Here is an 18,035-nt window from a genome sequence, read left to right on the forward strand (position 1 = left end):
GTACTTCATGTTTTCTTGTATTGTTTGATCCAGCTAAACAGGATCAATTATAATATGTGACATACTATCCGCCATCGGGGCCGACCGGTCAGGTAGCCTAGTGGTTATAGCGTTTGCTCGTCACGCTGAAGAGGCTGTGGGGTAACCTAGTGGTTAAAGCGTTGGCTCGTCACGCCATAGACCCGGGTTCAAATCCCACATGGGTACAATGTGTGAAGCCCATTTCTGGTGTCCCCCGCCGTGATGTTGCTGGAATATTGCTAAAAGCGGCATAAAACAAAACTCAGTCAGTCAGTCAGTCGTCATGCTGAAGGCCCGGGTTCGATTCATCACATGGGTACAATTTGAAAAGCCCATTTCTGGTGTCCCCACCGTGATATTGCTGGAATATTGGTAAAAGTGGTGTAAAACTAAACTCACTCAATATTAACCTTTATATGTTTACCAGGCCAAAATATGAATATTCACAAGCCATGGTCCAGCTGTACAAAATACACCAATCCTACAATTGTATTTCAGAGAGAGCATGAGAAGCTTTCACGAGAGCAGACGACATCAAATGAGCTCAGGGAGGAGATCAAGCAGCTGAAGGTCGACCTTGGACGGAAGACTGAGAAGCTTGAGGTCAGAAGTTTGTCCTTGAAGGACCTGAGGAGAGGCCAAGATGCAGAGCGAGAGAAGTTTGATGTGGTGCTTCGAGGTTTGTACTGTGACATTGGAATATAATGCAGTCCTTCCGTCCGTACTCATTTCGTTGGAGCATAACTCAAAACCATTCAATATTTTTCAACACAAAATGGTGTGTATATCAAGTGGTGCTTTTGCTGTTTACAGGTTTTTGGCATTTGTATTTTTCTGGATTTCCATGGAAACAATTTAGACTTTGTCTCACAAAGGGGTTGTTTTCGTTTCCGGAGCATAGCTAAAAAATCACTCAATATCTAACCTTGCTAATATATGAGGCATATACCAAAGCGGTGCCTTTTGCTTTTTTACAGATTTTTGGGATTATTATTTTCTAGATTTCTATGGAAACTTAGTCTCAAAAGGGAGGGGTGGGATTCGTTTCTGGAGCAAATCTCGAAAACCTTTCTCTATCTTTCAACAAAACTTGGCAGATATTTGAGGCAGATCCCAAGAGTATAATTAATTTGAGGCAAAGTGTTTGGCACTGGGCATTCATGGAAACCTTGCCACTGTTATTGTAGATGCCCGGGCCAATGAGCAAGTGATAGAGCAGCTGAAGGTGGCTCTGACAGAGCAGGAGGAGACAATGGTTGCCCAGGACAAGGTGCTCAATAACAAGGATGACGAGATCAAGACGCTCACAGAAGGTGTGTTCAGACTGTCATGTTGTCTCAGTCAATATGATAAAAGTCTGTCCGTTGGGTCAGTAGTGGCCAAATTTTTCCCCAAGTGCAAACCTGGATGACGTGAGGCTTTTTGCCAACATTGACATACCATAGTGTAACTGAAATAATGTTCCAAGCAGTGTTGGCTCGTGAAAATCCAGGTTAGAATTGGTATTCAGGAACCCATACTTGTCGTAAGAGGCAACTAACTGATTAGTTTTCACTTTTGAAACATACATCCATCCCTATAATACTCCATTGTGTTGATCTGAAGGAATGGCATCATGAAAAGAAGTTTTCCCGGTCTAATCATTTTCAGATTATTTCTAAATTGTCCGGAATGTGCATTTGGTTTACCACAACTTCATTGTTGCATCAAGTTTGCTCTAGTTTATCATATATTCTCCCCACAGAGCTGAACAAGATGACGGAGCGGTACAGACAGATGCTGGATCAGCGAGGTGATTCGAGTAGGGAGTTGAGGGACGTAATGAAGTCTCTGACCAAGGCAGAGGTGGAGAGAGATGAGATAAAGCGGCAGGTGGACAAGCTCACGTCTGAGAAGAATCAGAAGGACATCGTCATCAGAGAGAACAACCATGAGATAAAGGACCTGGAACGCTCTCTAGCAGGTAACAACTTTTGTTTAAGACACTGAGAAAAGCTTTGATGACATGATCCCTGTGAACAACTTGCTTGGTGAGTCATACCTCCGCTGTTGTGACCACTTCTTGCCATGCCTTCTCACCTCGGAACACACTGTAATTTCCTTAGAGTGTGTTCAGCCACTTTTAGCAATATTTTAGCAATATCACTTCAGGGGACACCAGAAGTGGGCTTCACATGTTGTACCCATATTGGGAATCGAACCCAGGTCTCATCTGTATTTTTGTGTGGAATCTTGTGCCAGCCTTGTTTGGTCTGTCACAAAAATATATCATGTACATGTGCAGATGCTGAGGATTTTTCATACGTTTTCTTGACTCAAATAATCTAGATTAAGATATCCACTGTAACAATCTCTTCAATATTCCATGTGTTTTGCAGAGAAGCGACAAGAGAATGTGGATCTGAAGAGCTCTGTAGACAAGGAGGTTCATAAACATGTGGAGGATAAGAAGGCCGAGACTAGCGCTGTGATAGACGACCTCAAGCTGAAACTTAGGGTGAGATACATGTCTCTTTCACCTTGTGCTGCAGGCTGTGTTGCGAACACATTACGTCGTTGTCGGTTAATCTTGTATCAGCATAGGTACTTTGGTAGTTTGAAATCTGCTATAGATTATTATAAATTTCTTTTTGGAATGGTGCATTTGCCAGATGCGATAGCCAAATCATTATGATGATGAATGTCATAATCATCAAGTGAATTGCATCTCCATAATAATTGATCATTGTGATTGATGTAGTGATTTCAATACTATTGAACTCATTGTAAAATCTAGGGTTAAACAACTTTGAGTGAGTGAGTTTAGTTTCCTACCCAGGGTTGCCACAGGTCAGGGAAAAGTCAGGGAAGAAATTATTTTTTTAAGATCAGAGAAAAGTAGGGAAATTTGTTACCAGTCAGTGAAAATTTAAGTTTTGGAAAAAAGTCAGGGAAAATTGCCTTTGGTCAGGGAAAACTAGTTCTATTCAGACTTCACAGAGGCAACGATTGTATGATTTTGAGTTCCATGTCTGTATTAAATGGGGTTTTATGTATAGAGATTGGTATTACGGACTTTCAGTCACTTATTTTGGCAGTGTCCATTTGTAGACATATGTTGGAATAACTTCCATGGATGGTTGACACAGAAATGTGACCAAATATTCAATCTCAAGCTCTCTGCTGAACTTGTTATATTTGGGTGTCACTCAAATACTGTCACAGATACTGTTTTTGACCCAATGGCTATATTCTTTGTGTATAAATGTCAAGGGGTAAAATCACACATTGATGGTTTGAAGAAATTTAGTTTCTCAAGCGGAAATAATCTCGATAAATTTTACACAAAGTTCGCAGTCTATCATCCACTTTTCAATTACTAGTAATCCAGCCAAAGTATAAGTGAAAAGCAGACACAGTGAAAAGCTAGCAGTTTATTTATTAAACTCACAACAGTATTAGTATGAATGTGAGAGTGAATGAGTTTGTTTTTTGTAAGAAATTGTCATAATTTCTACCAGTAAGATTTCATACTGTACAAATGAGAGTCACCATTTTTCTGGAGGTGATCCTCAATCTTGTAACAGGGACTTTCTGACAATAAAAACATTGAAATAAAAAAAATTCAAAACTCTTACGTCAGAGTTTGCCAGAGGTAATATTTCTGTGTCATACACTTCATCTTGATGTTAAATGGATCTCTGTGTTTGTTAAATTACGTCTGATTACTTTGTCTTAAGATTTCACTTTGTCTTAAGTAAAATGGGCCGAAATTTTATTTGTTTTCTTCTAATATTGATCAGTGAAAAATCAAATTGTCAGGGAATTTAAACTTTCGTCATCTGTGGCAACCCTGACACCGCTTTTAGCAATATTCCAGCAGGGGGGGACACCAGAAATTGGCTTCACATATGTACCCATGTGGGGAATCGAACCCGGGTCTTCAGTGTGACTAGTGAATGTTAAACACATTTGGTAATGACCAACCAGTCTGCAGTTAATTTCTGACAAATGAAAAATCACTAGATCATGGGAGACATAAACTAGCCCCATCAGATTATCAATAGTCACTGACTAACAGACTACTGTATGTTTTTGTCATCCTTGAGATGACATTGGAACTGTTTACTTGTAAATGTTATTTGTCAGTCAGTTTATAGGAGCAGTGTTCCAAACAGCATGGCGGCCTGTGAAATTTGCTTTGCAGAGTTATGCAATGGGGTAGCGTGGGGTCATGGGGGTCAATCCACGATGGGTTTAGTGGGGCCATGGGGCAGCTTAGTGGGGGTAGCTGATGGGAAGATGGGGCTTAGTGAATTGTAGCTAGGTGGGGTGATGGGGGTAGCTTAGTGGGGGCAAGATGGGGGCAGTGGGGTGGGGGGTAGCTGAGTGGGGGCTGATGGGGTAGCTTAGTGGGATGGGGAGTGGGGTTATGGGGTAGCTTAGGGGGCTGATGGGGTAGCTTAGTGGGGGGGGTAGCTTAGTGGGGCGGGGGTGAAATGGGGTAGCTTAGTGGGGCGATGGGGTAGCTTAGTGGGGCGATGGGGGTAGCTTAGTGGGGAAGGGAGGTGGGAGGTAGCTTAGTGGGGCGATGGGTAGCTTAGTAGGGGTGATGGGGTAGCTAGTGGGGGCAGATGGGGAGTGGCTTAGCTGGGGAAATGGGGTGCTTAGTTGGTGATGGGGTAGCTTAGTGGGGCGATGGGGTAGCTTGGTTTGGGTAGCTTAGTGGGGAAGTGGTGGGGTGGGGGCTTAGTGGGGCAGTGGGGTAGGTGGCGATAGGAGTATTAGGTTAGGCGATGGGGTAGCAGTGGGAATTGGGGTAGCTTGGTGGGGCTGATGGGGTAGCTTAGTTGGGCGATGGGGTAGGAAGTTTGGCTGATTGGGGTAGCTTAGTTGGGCGATAGGAGGTAGCTTAGTTAGGCGATGGGGTAGGAAGTGAATGGGAGTAGCTTAGTTGGGCGATGGGGTAGCTTAGTGGGGTAGTGGGAGGTAGGGGTTGGCGATGGGGTAGGAAGCGATAACTTAGGGAAGGAAGCTTAGTGGGGCGGTGGGAGTAGCTTAGTTAGGCGATGGGAGTAGGGATGGGGTAGCTTAGTGATGGGAGGAATGGGGTAGCTTAGTGGGGGCTGATGGGGGTAGCTTAGGGGGATGGTATAGTGGGGGGTAGCTTAGTGGGGCGGTGGGGGTAGCTTAGGGGGCGATGGGGTAGCTTAGTTGGTGATGGGAATTGTTAGAGGCGATGGGGTGGGTAACAGATGGGGCGGTAGCTTAGTTGGGCGATGGGAAGCTTGAGTGGAAGTGGGGTAGCTAGCAAGTTAGGCTGATGGGGAGTAATGATGGGGTAGCTTAGTTGGGCGATGGGTAGCTTAAGTGGGAAGATGGGAGGTAGCTTAGTTGGGTGATAGGGAGGGGATAGGGTAGCTTAGTGGGGCGATGGGTAGCAATGGGGTAGCGATGGGGTAGCTTAGTTAGAGGCGATGGGAGTAGCTTAGGTTGGGCGGTGGGAGGATAAAAGCTTAGTGGGAGTGATGGGGTAGCTTAGTGGGGGATGGGGTAGCTTAGTGGGAGGGGGTGATAGGGTAGCTTAGTTAGGCTGATAGGGTAGCTTAGTTAGTGGTAGCATTAAGGATGGGGTGGGTAGCTTAGTGGGTGATGGGGTAGCTGATAGGTAGCTTAGGTAGAGGTGGGAGTAGCTTAGTGGGAATGGGGGTAGCTTAGTGGGGCAATGGGGTAGCTTAGTGGGGAAGCTGATAAGGGTAGCTTAGTGAGTGCTGTGGGTAGCTTGGTTAGGTGATGGGGTAGCTTGATTGTAGTAGCTTAGGTGGATGGGAGTAGCTTGGTGGATGGGGCGATGATGGGTGGTTAGAGCTTGGTGGGGGCGATGGGGTAGCTTAGTGAGGCGGGTAGCTTAGTGATAGGAGCGATGGGGTAGCTTAGTGGGGGCGATGGGGTAGCAGTGGGCGATGGAGGTAGCTGATAAGTAGGAATGATGGGGTAGCTTAGTGGAATGCTGATGGGGTAGCTTAGTGGGGCGATGGGGTAGCTTAGTGGGGCGATGGGGTAGCTTAATGGGGCGATGGGGTAGCTTGATGCTGAAGACCCAAGATAGATTTCCCACATGGGTACAATGTGTGAAGCCCATTTCTGGTGTCCCCTGTCATGATATTGCTGGAATATTGCTAAGAGCGGCGTAACACTAATCTATCTTGCATGCAACCCGTGAAGGTCCGAGTTAGAATATTGATCTTCAGTAACCCATGCTTGTCGTAAAAGGCGACTAACAGGATCGGGTGGTCAGGCTCGCTGACTTGGTTGACACATGTCATTTGTTCTATTTGTGCAGATTGATGCTCATGCTGTTGATCAATGGATTGTCTGGTCCAAACTCGATTGTTTACAGACTGCCACCATATAGTGCGACTATTGCTGAGTGCGGCGTAAAACTAAATTCTTTTTTGAGAAACTAAGTGCCTTTTTGTTTTCAGGAAAAAGACCGCGATTTACGGAAGGTTGAGAAAGAAATCCAGAAGTATGAAGATCAACTGAAAGAAATGAGGAAAAATGTGACCGACAAGGACCATGAAATGGAGGTGAGTTGTCTCCCTTTACCATCTGCCAGTTCTATTTCAAATACATTGTGGAGGTGATAGCTTTGTTTTAAAGGATATAGCTGTTCATTTAGTTACTAAATACAATTTGAAGGTTATAAAAAATCAACGTCATAAATCTCAATTTTTTAACCGTGAAACAAATCCAGGTTAGGGTTATTATTGGATGTGACGTGATTACATACGGGAAAAGACAGTAGTGTGGACAAGACTACTGGATCAGTGTCTGTGTCTAACCAAGGGATGATATGTTATGAGCAGGCTTGGCGAGAACAACGCGACAAGCTGGTGGGCAGTCTGGAGACGCTCATGAAACAACAAGCAGCAGAGATCAAACAACTCAAGCAGGAAAAGCAAACTGTCAACATCAAGGTATTGACCTTTGTGATGTTTGGATGACTAAAGAGAAATGCATAAAAACTGTTGAAATGATATTTGGTGTTTATGCCGATGTACCACACATACTTGTCCCTCCCGTTCTTCGTCCATGCTAGCCTCCTTTGATTGTCACCAAAGCTACTATCCCCGGTTCCAGCTTCCATTGTATGTCTCCAAGATTCTGTACCCATCTCCACCCTGCTCAGTGTGTCCCTAAGATGCTGTCCCCATCTCTACCCTCCCTTGTATGTTGCCAAGATGCTGTCTACACTCATCTGCCCCTTGTATGTTCCCATGTCTGATGGGCAGTCCACACTCACTCTCTCTTGTGTTTGTCACCTCAGTCTGAGAGTCACTCTCTCAATCTCCCATTTGTATATCCCGTAAGAGGTTGTCCCCAATCACTTCCTCCTGCATGTCACCCAAGATGCTGTCCCTGTCCTCTCCAGTAAGTCCCCCAAAGGCTATCCCCACTCAACATCCCTTCTGTTTATGTCCTCAAAAATGCTGTCCCTGTCTTCCTTTGTTATTCCCCCGAAGATGCTGTCCTTGTCCTCCCTTGTATGTTCCCTTAAGGCTGTCCCCACTCAGCATCCCCTCTGTTTATGTCCCCCAAGATGCTGTCCCTGTCCTCCCTTATATGTCCCACAAAGGCTATTGATGTTCTCTCCTAGGTTATCCCCACACAACATCCCCTCTGTTTATGTCCCCCAAAGGCTGTCCCTGTCCTCTCCACTATGTCCCCAAAGGCTGTCCCCACTCAACATCCCCTCTGTTTATGTCCCCCAAAGGCTGTCCCTGTCCTCTCCAGTATGTCCCCTAAGGCTGTCCCCACTCAGCATCCCCTCTGTTAATGTCCCCCAGGATGAGGTTCTGTCCCAGATGGAAGAGAAGGAGATGAAGATTGTGGAGCTGGAGGAGAAGCTCCTCAATCTGGAGCACATGATGACCTCACAGAACAAACAGAGCAGTGGCAACCGAGGTCGCAAGAGGTCGACCGTCGCCTCCCACCCTGACTTAGAGCTGCTCAGGAAACAGGTTCGATGAGATCAATATAAGACCTATGTGTTGAAGATGTAGTGAGTGAGTGATGATGATAAGGATGTTGTCGGTGATGTTAAAGATGTCACTGATATTGACTATGCTGATCTTTGAATGTTGCAAGAGATGGCAGGGCTCCAGATAATTTTTCAACATCAGGAGTACGTACTCCTTATTTGTTCAATACGGAGTACTGGAAAACCTTAAGTGTACATTTAGAGTACTAAATGGAAGTTAATGGACTATCAGTAATCTTGTGTTTCGTTTCATGTATGCACCACAACATTGCTACTCTTGTGTAAACAGGTCAATACACAATAAAACAATACTTTTTTCAGATAAATACGTCTATAAATGATTCTAAGAACGTACACCATTGCTGTGGTGCGTATCTGCTACATTTTCTAAATTATTTCCTACCGTATCATGCATATTTTTTATCCGTACATACGCCGATACGGCCCTGAGATGGTGAGGATGTCAGTGATTGAGAGGATGTCTATGTTATTGAGGATGATACTGACGATGTTGCTATTGATGTGGACGATGTTGCAGCTGGAGCAGGAGCGTGAGGACAAGCTGGAGCTACAGAGACAGATGCGGCTGCTGCAGAAGGCCAGCGACCAGATAGTGGCGGACCTCAAGTGTTCCAACAATCGCCTACAGGTACAGGTGGCAGCACTGCAGGTACTCATGGCATGGCCACACCCACACCCACTCACACGTTACGCACTGCAGCTTGTGTGGAGCTTGTCACAACTCTTTCCGTTGTCAACACAATTTGCCGTTTTATCATGATGATGATTTGTCGTTCATGAGTCACATGATGTTCATAACAGCACACGGATGTCTACATTGTCACATGACGTTTATGCGTGGGTGTGAGTAACAGTGAAGTAGCAGGTGACATGCTAGGTTGAGAATGGTCACAAATTTTGCGTTGTGGAAGCTTGATTGTGTTTGACTGTTGGTCTTATCATTTACATGAGTCATTGAACAGCAGAATTTTTCTCACGTTTTTGAATGTCATCTTATTTTCTCAGAAGACTTCTACAGTACATTGTGACAAAACAGTCCATTAAATTATGCTAGAGCCTTCCTGAGGATTCTTTTCATTATATCTGTGTTTTTACACAAAATACCAAATGACCATATTTTCTCAACCTTGCATTCGTCAATCTGACAGGTATGCATGCAGCATTATTAATGTTTGTGTTGTTTGTTGTTTTTAAAGTGAGAAATGGAAGATATCAGTTATGAAGTTAGTCTATTAAAAAAATATGTATGGTAAAATTCAGAGACGCCTACTTTTAAATATATAGCTTGTGTACAATGTCACAGGGCACAATGTCCTTTCAACAATTTATCTGGACAATACTCAGCGTGATGTCAAATGTCAGTAAATATTACGAGTGAGTGAATGAGTATAGTTTTGCGCCACACTCAGCAATATTCCAGCTTTATGGCGGCGGTCTGTAAACAATCAAGTCTGGACCAGACAATCCAGTGATCAACAGCATGAGCATCGATCTACGCAATTAAGATAAATGACATATGTCAACCAAGTCAGTGAGACAGAAAATATTGTGAAATTGGAATTGGAACTCACGTTAAACAGCAATAAGTTATGTTAGGACTTTGTACAGGTGACTTGTATTGCACTGACAAGTTTCAGCTGAATAATATATTTTCCTAAAATTGACTGTCAAGGATACTTTGCAATCCAGGATGTATCATGGCCTTTAAAAATAAGCATGATGTATTTTGTTGTTGCTAGTGGTGGTGGATGCTGCATGTTGCACAGGGAAACGTGTTCTGCTGCCTCATGCTAAACTGCACAATAATACTGTATATGCTTCAAACACATAATTGTTTGAATTCTAAGATGCACTTTTGAAGAATGTGTGTGATATTTCTTAACTTTGTGTTGTGGCTTACTTGACTCTGTTTACTGCTTCCTTTAGCATACCCTATTGATTCATTGATTATTTACATTGCATGTGGGTGGGGGGTGTCACTTATTTTGTATATAAATTTATATATTTGATTTTATTTTCATTTTTTTAGTTTTTTAAATTAATTTAATTTATTTATTTATTATTTATTTATTTATTTTTATTTTATTTTTTTAAATTTATTTATATTTATTTTTTATTTATTTATATATATATTATTTTTATTATTATTATTATTATTTTTATTTTTTTTTTGGGGGAAATTAAATTCATCATCACTCCCCCTAGCCTTAATTTATTAATGGTCCCTTAGATTTCTCTGTCTTCTGTCACTATTGTACTCTTGCATGGATATTTGGATATGGGAATTGCTTTGCTCATGGTGGTCCTTTGTTATTTCTGAGCCACGAATAGCTTCAATGCTGCTGATGGTGCATAAAGCAACACTTACTCACTCATTAGGTATTTCTGTATGTGCTATACATGATAGATTTGTGCTTGGTTTCATTCTTGCCTTGTTTATATTGCATTTTGGACCTTTCCTGAAGTTCAGCTTCAAATATATCTCAGAAAATAGCTGTACACATTTTATGGGAATGGAGTGTATATTGCAGAAGAAATTTATGTGATTTTATGTGATCATTTTGGATTTTTTATCCTTAATAATTTAAATGATAATTGAGTATCTGTGGAAGGTATTTATGAGATCATTTAACTATTTATTTTCCTCAAAAAGAAGCTGTTGCTGTTCAATCTAAACAGACTTCCTTAAATTTTTTAACACAGTAGGTTTTTTCCAGAGTTGGTATGGGCAGAGAAAATCTGATCAAGCTATAGATCAGTATCCTTAATCATGTATCTTATTTTGGTGAGAATTAAGTCAGTATTAACAGCCAAAAATCAACTTATTTACTGATAAATTCTGTTTTGACCAAGTCATCTTGGTTAGCTCTGATTTTAATAACTGACTTGCCTTACAGGGAGTCCCCCCTCCCCCAAAGCCCCCACGAATGGACCCGAGCTTCATCAATGACAATGAGCCTACACACGGCCATCAGGAGATGGATGCCACGCCCCCAATAGCTGCCAAGGCCATCAAGAAGTCTGGGAGGAAACGAGCGCCGGCACAAGAAGAATCCCCCGCTCCAGAACAGGTACAACAGCAAACAGGATGCTGACTTCTCCGATTTAGGTGTCTCATGTTCAGAGAGAGTTCTATTTAGAAAAGACACCATGCTCTTCTACCTGCGCTTACCTGTGGCTGCTGACTGTATCTGAGGTCTAGTAACATGTTGTTCGATCCTGATCCTGACGATAAAACTGGCACTGGTGGTAAAATTGTGGTATGCCATCTTAATGGGCTAGCAGTATAAAACCAGAATATCCAGACTAGTACAACTTGCAACACAGATGCATTTTCATCAATATAAGCGCAATAATCATTGACAGCAGCCTTGAGACCCATTTCAAGGCGCCTGATGTACAGACACTAAATGATGTAGTCTCTGTTTTGAACGATTCTTGTCACTGAGTGGTTCTCGTGTGACGAAGGGGCGGTAGGGTAGCATAGTGGTTAAAGTGTTCGTTCATCATGCCGAAGACCCGGGTTCGATTCCCCATATGGGTACAATATGTGAAGCCCATTTCTGCTGTCCCCCGCCGTGATATAGCTTGAATATTGCTAAAAGCGGCGTAAAACTAAAGGCACTCACACTCACTAGTGAGATGAAAACTGGTGAGGGCTTTGACTAATGAGGGCCCAGATTATTTTGGTATTATTTGGCCTGTTCTACACATTGCAATTCTACACCACAGTTTGGACATACTCACAGGCTTATTATATTAGCTGACTGAGATACATGTCAGTGACATTCCATAAATCAGTCATATATTAGGGCTGTAACGATGCATCGAAATATCGTTGGATTGCAGTTGTTGAGTCTCCGATAGCAATTAGTCGATGGTAGAAACTAAAAACTATCGATGCATCAATAGTATGTGTGACTATCGATAGTTTAGTAATTGACCTCCGGTGATAAATGCAAAGCGCAAAATACAGGAAGTACCAGATTCGTTCGCTTTGATTTAGAGTTATCCGCCCAGTTACCTCTTAAACAATCTTGATCTGGATTTCAAGTTTCGTGACAGTTATTAAACGAGACTGAAAGTACTTCAGCTTGTTTTTATTTCATATAAACTGTACATTCATTTGGGAAATGACTTCAAATGAGACAGGAGAGAAAAACTATTGCAATAGCTGGTCGCAATAGTATGTTGCAATAGACTATCGCTATCGCAATAGTTTTTCCCTCTCGATAGTCACCCCTATCATATATATTATGCAGAAACAAAGTGCATACAAACCTATGAAGCATGTACTTGTTTTGAGAGTATTTGCACTGCCTCTGTTCCAGACGCCGAAGTCAAAGCGGGGCCGAGGTCGACCTCCTCAAATTAAAAAAGAAGCAGAGGCTCCACCAACAGAGAATCTCATGGCAATAGCTGTAAGTCAAACATGTAGAAATGATCATAATCATTTTAAATCCAAATTGAAGATCCGGATTTGAATTGGTTTCCAGTGTAAACCAAGCTTGTCACAAGAGGCACCTAACAGGTCAGGGTGGTCAGACTAGCTGACTTGGTTGACGTATGTCATCACCTCCCAATCTCTTTAGTCAGTGCTTATGTTATTAGTTACTGTGTTGTCTCTTTTTCGACTTGATCATTTTCACACCTCTGTCCTCCAGCTGGAACATTGCTGAGTGGTAACAAAACAAACAACAACTACTACCGCAACTACTACTACTACTACTACATTACCACCACCATGACCACTACCATCACAATTAAATTTATATGAATCATGTCAAGAAATTGTTGTCTGCCAAATTTAGACTACAGATTAAAGAGCACACAGAAAATCATCCTCGATAATCTCCAGGGTATTACGTAACGATCACTCTCCACTATACCCTGGATGCATCCACGGTTTGGCCCGAGGATTTTATTACCTCCCTTGGCTGATAATAATAACAATAATAATAATAATAATTTCCCGAAAAATCTGAGTGGCACTGCGAACAAACCTTCGCGACTGCGACCGCTATCTTTGTTGACACTTGCAAGGTCGGATGTAACGGCGGCTTAGCTGATTGGCCACTATGAGAATGCGGAGCCAGCAGAGGGGGGTAATATAATTATCGGGCCAAGCCGTGGATGCATCCAGGGTATAGTGGAGAGTGATCGTAACGTGCGTGTACCCTGGAGATTATCGAGGATAACAGAAAATGAAGTGTGCATTATATCAATGTCATTATCATTATCAACTGGAAAGTATGATAGCTCTGATACATTAGTATGAGCAGAATAGTGTTTGTCACAGGAATGTTTTTTTGTTATAGTTGAGACAAGAGTTCAATAACACTTTCTCTCCCTTTCGTCAGCGATACAATTTATGATTATCATTAATGCTAATTGTTTCCTCTGACTTTCAGGAGGAGGAGGAAAGCAGTCGACCATCCCGACGAGCGAAGAAGGTTGCAAAGGGAAAAATCGGAGACATTGTTACGGCAATAGCCAACTCTCCTGTCACCAGATCAGGTTTGTCACCATAGTTACCTCATCCTATAACTCACATCCATCATACTCCAGTTAATTTCATTTATCAAAGTCATTCATTCAAGAAATCTGAGGGTGGTGGGGTAGTCTAGTGGTTAAAGCATTCGCTCGTCACGCCGAAGATCCGGGTTCAATTCCCCACATGGGTACAATGTGTGAAGCCCATTTCTGGTGTTCCCCGCTGTGATATTGCTGGAATATTGCTAAAAACAGCATGAAACCTGACTCACTCGCTCAATGTCATAAAATGGCATAAACTCACTCACTATTAAACCATTCTTACTCACAACGGAAAACTGGTTTTAAGTATGTCCTCCTTGGCAATGCTTATTGTGAGTGTAGACTGATCAGTTTCTGTGGTTTGTTTGAGTGCATGCTGTGGCAATCCGATGACGTTGGAGGTTGATTATCTGATCAATCACTGGTTAGTCTAGCATAGGCTTTTCCAGGCCGCTGCAATATAGCTGGAATGTACTTACTGCAGAATAAACATTAAACAAACATTAAGCAAACATTGCTTCAGCTTTTGTGCTTCAGCTTCACAATCGTTTGAGACAAATTCTGGAATGTTCTACCATGACATTTTCTGCCATATACACCTATGGTAGAATAGACTCCTAAGGCTGGTCATAATCTCATGTTTAGGACTAATGACAACAGCATCTGCATAAGAAACCCCAAAAGGCTTATTTTAGAGGTCTGTTGGAAGTGACTTTTTAATCTTTGAACATGAGCAGGTTTGACCAAAGCTGATATTTTTCCTAATCCTGACTCATTATATTATAACATTAAAATAGAAACAGTAAATTAAACATATGGCAAAAAAGTCCCCTTGGGTCACAAAATCTCTGTTAGTTAGATTGAATCTGAAAGTTCAAAATATCAACTTTTTACCACTTATTTAAGGATGAAAAAGATAACAAGGCTGGTTGACAGCCATTGGAACATGTGAGAAGTTTTTTAGTAATATTCAGCAACTTATGGGCCCTTATCCTTCTTTGTCCTTTCTTTCTGCGAAAAGGGTACTAAGGTGTGTTGATAAAGCACTCCTATCTGTAAACAATCTGTTCATCTTCAGTTAAACAAAATAAAGCTTGATGATAAGACCATATAGATGTTGATATCTGATGTTGTTAAATAATTCTAACAGTTGTTTGTTTCTTTTTTTCCCCTTCTTTCCCTTTTCCCCTTTGATGTTGCTAACCACCCCCACCTGCCTCTAATCTACCTGCGCACACCTGTTCAACACCTGTAACACCTGTGAACGATGGACTGATTCCATATTTGATGGTCCTTGTGATGCTGGTCGACCATCGTGGACTTAACATCGATGTTCAACACCCCGCGTTACGTGGTTCACTACTCCGTCTTGCACTATAACACCTGGCTTTTTCCCTGTTCTCTGGTGATGGTGATTGTGTATCACAGACTGGGAAAAAATAACACGCTTATCGTCTAAAACATTGGCTGCAGCTAAGAAATTCATAGGCACGATGGGAGATGGTGGGGAGCCGAATACGATGGAGCTGGAGGCGGAGTCATCCAACAAGAAGGGGAAGCGAGGGAGGAGGAATCTGTACAAGGAGGAGGTGTCTGCACCCTTTGCTTGTGCGCCTTTTGTTGTGAGTAGACCAAGAAAATCAGTAAACTTCAGTCCTTCAGCTGCCAGAGTGCCCTATCATGTCATCTTTATCATCATAGCTGGTGACCTGTGAAGATCTGGGTTTAGAATTGGTCTTCAGCTTGTCGTAAGAGGCGACTAACAAGATCGGGTGGTCAGGCTCGCTGAATTGGTTGAAGCATTTTACTGGATACCATTTGCGTAAAACGATGCCCATTATGTTTATCACTTGATTGTCAGGTCCACACTTGATTATTTACACACCGCTGCCATATAGCTGGAATATTGCTGAGTGCGGTGTTAAACGACAAACTAAGCAACCTATCATAGCTGGTATTTCGGTAAACTGATGGGTTCTTGTGGCCACTAGCACTGGTTATGAATCGATTATCAATAAGTATCAGAGAAGTGGGGCGTGGTGGGCGAGCTGGCTAAGGCGCCAGGCTAGTGACCCAGCGGGCATGAGGTGCCGGGATCGAGCCCACATGTGACCGGGTGTAAAAACCTTGGAGTCAACTTTGTGTGCACTCTTTCAGTGTTGTCACAACCCCTAGTGTACAGTACACAACCGTGTGCACTTAAAAGAACCCATGAATCCGTTGGTATATGACCAGATGGTGGCCACATGAGTACGTGCAAACACCTAGTTGCGGGTACAGCAACGTGCAGTAAAACTTGGACAAAGTACTGTGACTATGTGTCCCAGTCCATCCAGCTGTGGTTGGGTACCTCGTAACGATGGGAAAGCCACACTAACTCGGTGCGCCTTGTGGCAGCAAGAGTTGTATGCTCCTCAGGGAGTTGAGATTGATGATAAGATGTGCTGTTGAGACTGACATCCAATGATCGAGGGGAAAAAATACCAGCGCCTTGAGCATGCACTAGTGCGTGGATATGTGCCCTATATAAATATCCAATGATAAATAAAAAAATAATAAATAAGATATATGAAAGACGTCAACATATTTCACATCAGTGGTGAGTGGTGATGTATTAAGGTTTGGATTACCAACAAAATGCCATCATGGACATGCTTTAGAAGCAGCCAATGACTAAGACCTAACTTTGTGTATTTTGTGAGTACATTTTATAATTATTTCATCTCAATGGTTCATTTATGATATTATCGATTACACAATTTTCACATCGATAATCATTAATAATTATTCCCTTCGATCATATTTCCAATTATCAATCAAGTTAGCCAGCCCTAGTGATCACATATCTGACCTGGGCCCCTATTCTCGAAAGGATCCTAGCCCTAGGATATCCTAACTTTGATCCTAGGGTCTAGGATAGGTGTCCTACCTTATTCTCGAAAAGTATCCTAGCGCTAGGATATCCTAACTTAGGACAAATACTAGGATAGGTTCTGACTTGTCCTAAGTCTATCTTAGTGGAAATCAACATGGTGTGGTTCTTGTTTGTTCACCAATTTTGACGTTGTCAAACAAAATAACTCGCCTGAATTACATTTGAATTTACAAGAGCACACAGTTTTGATGTGTTAAGAAGAGTTTTTTTGAGTTTATATTATCAATTTATCGGTAATGAATAGACACACTTGTTGCGATGCACATATTCTTTAGATCTACAAAAGAGATTTGTTCAGTTCTTACCTATTCTCGGCCTTTTTAATCACAACATTGCTCTTTCCAGTCACATTGCCGTGAAATGTCAATGTCAAGGCCAACTTGATAGGGGAAGTAACTCTGATCCTGTTTATTTCCTAGGTGAATTTTTCAGTTTGTGAGATGATGCATAATGAGAGTTCAAATGATGATTTTCATAAAAAACAAATACAATGAAAATATTTTTTGCACATATCTTTAATATCCTTATTGTTTTTGGCAGACTTTCAAACTCTGAAGTAGAAATGTTATCGCCTTGTCAAAAAATGAATTTTCAAAAACTTCAAAACTACTATATAATGTGATGAAAATATCGAATAATTTCTTCTAGATCTACTAAGTCCATCAAAAGCTGATTTTCCTCATATTATGTGTTTTTATGAAATGAATCATGGGTAATATTTAGGGGAATCCCCAACTTAATGAGGGTTTTTCTATCTCACCTACTGAAGAGCTCGCTATCCTAGCTAGGATAGGCAGCACAAGTTAGGACAGGGATAGGATCGTTTCGAGAATGGGTCTTATCATAACGGTAGGATGTCCTAACTTCTGTCTTAACTACTTAGGATCTGTCTTAGCTGGGACACTTTCGAGAATAGGGGCCCCCTCCTATACAGTAGCATAGACTTACCACAGTCGTAGAGCTAGGATAGCTTTGTGAAATGGGGCCCAGGGCCAGTTTTTAAGTTTTTAACATCCTTTTCATTAAAATGGTATTTAAAGGGGTTTCTTTTGTCTGGCAGCCTTTTTTCAATGTCTAATTTTACTGCATTTTGGCAGGTACTGTGATGTACAAGTTTAACGTTCATGATTAAATTTTAGTTCATTTGTTTATTGTCAGAGTACTTGTGTAGCTCATGGAATGTGTTGACATTCTAATGTGTAATGTAATGAAATTGTCAGCATTTGAGAAATTACAATACATGATCATGGGTTAAAGTGACCAATACAGGCTTACTATGTTGCCAGGTTTGTCAGCAACGTACATACCACTCACTGATAACAACACATGGTAAACAGCTAAGATCTGCATCTCTTCAGGATTTCCTCCTGTAGATCTGAAACACCTTAACATATAATGAAATAACTTGCTAAATTAACAACCTGGGTGTTGTACAAAACAACCTTAGCCCTAAGGCTACTTTGAGTCTATGTTAAGGGATGGGAGTTACGGTCACCTTAG

General features: G+C 42.0%; 1 protein-coding gene across 1 annotated transcript in view; it reads left to right on the forward strand.

Annotated features, from left to right (window-relative positions):
* Nucleotides 1–18,035, forward strand: part of LOC124287164 (kinesin-like protein KIF20B) — a 56,926-nt gene that overhangs the window by 34,797 nt on the left and 4,094 nt on the right. The window contains 12 exon segments of the mRNA XM_046723648.1: nt 520–700; nt 1,209–1,334; nt 1,766–1,984; nt 2,400–2,518; nt 6,486–6,590; nt 6,870–6,980; nt 7,851–8,024; nt 8,583–8,714; nt 10,963–11,136; nt 12,397–12,486; nt 13,477–13,582; nt 15,029–15,222. Coding sequence (XP_046579604.1) covers nt 520–700; nt 1,209–1,334; nt 1,766–1,984; nt 2,400–2,518; nt 6,486–6,590; nt 6,870–6,980; nt 7,851–8,024; nt 8,583–8,714; nt 10,963–11,136; nt 12,397–12,486; nt 13,477–13,582; nt 15,029–15,222 — 1,731 coding nt within the window.

The sequence above is a fragment of the Haliotis rubra genome, unplaced genomic scaffold, assembly GCF_003918875.1.
Source record: "Haliotis rubra isolate DU_JTF1 unplaced genomic scaffold, ASM391887v1 Scf4, whole genome shotgun sequence".
Classification (NCBI taxonomy): domain Eukaryota; kingdom Metazoa; phylum Mollusca; class Gastropoda; order Lepetellida; family Haliotidae; genus Haliotis; species Haliotis rubra.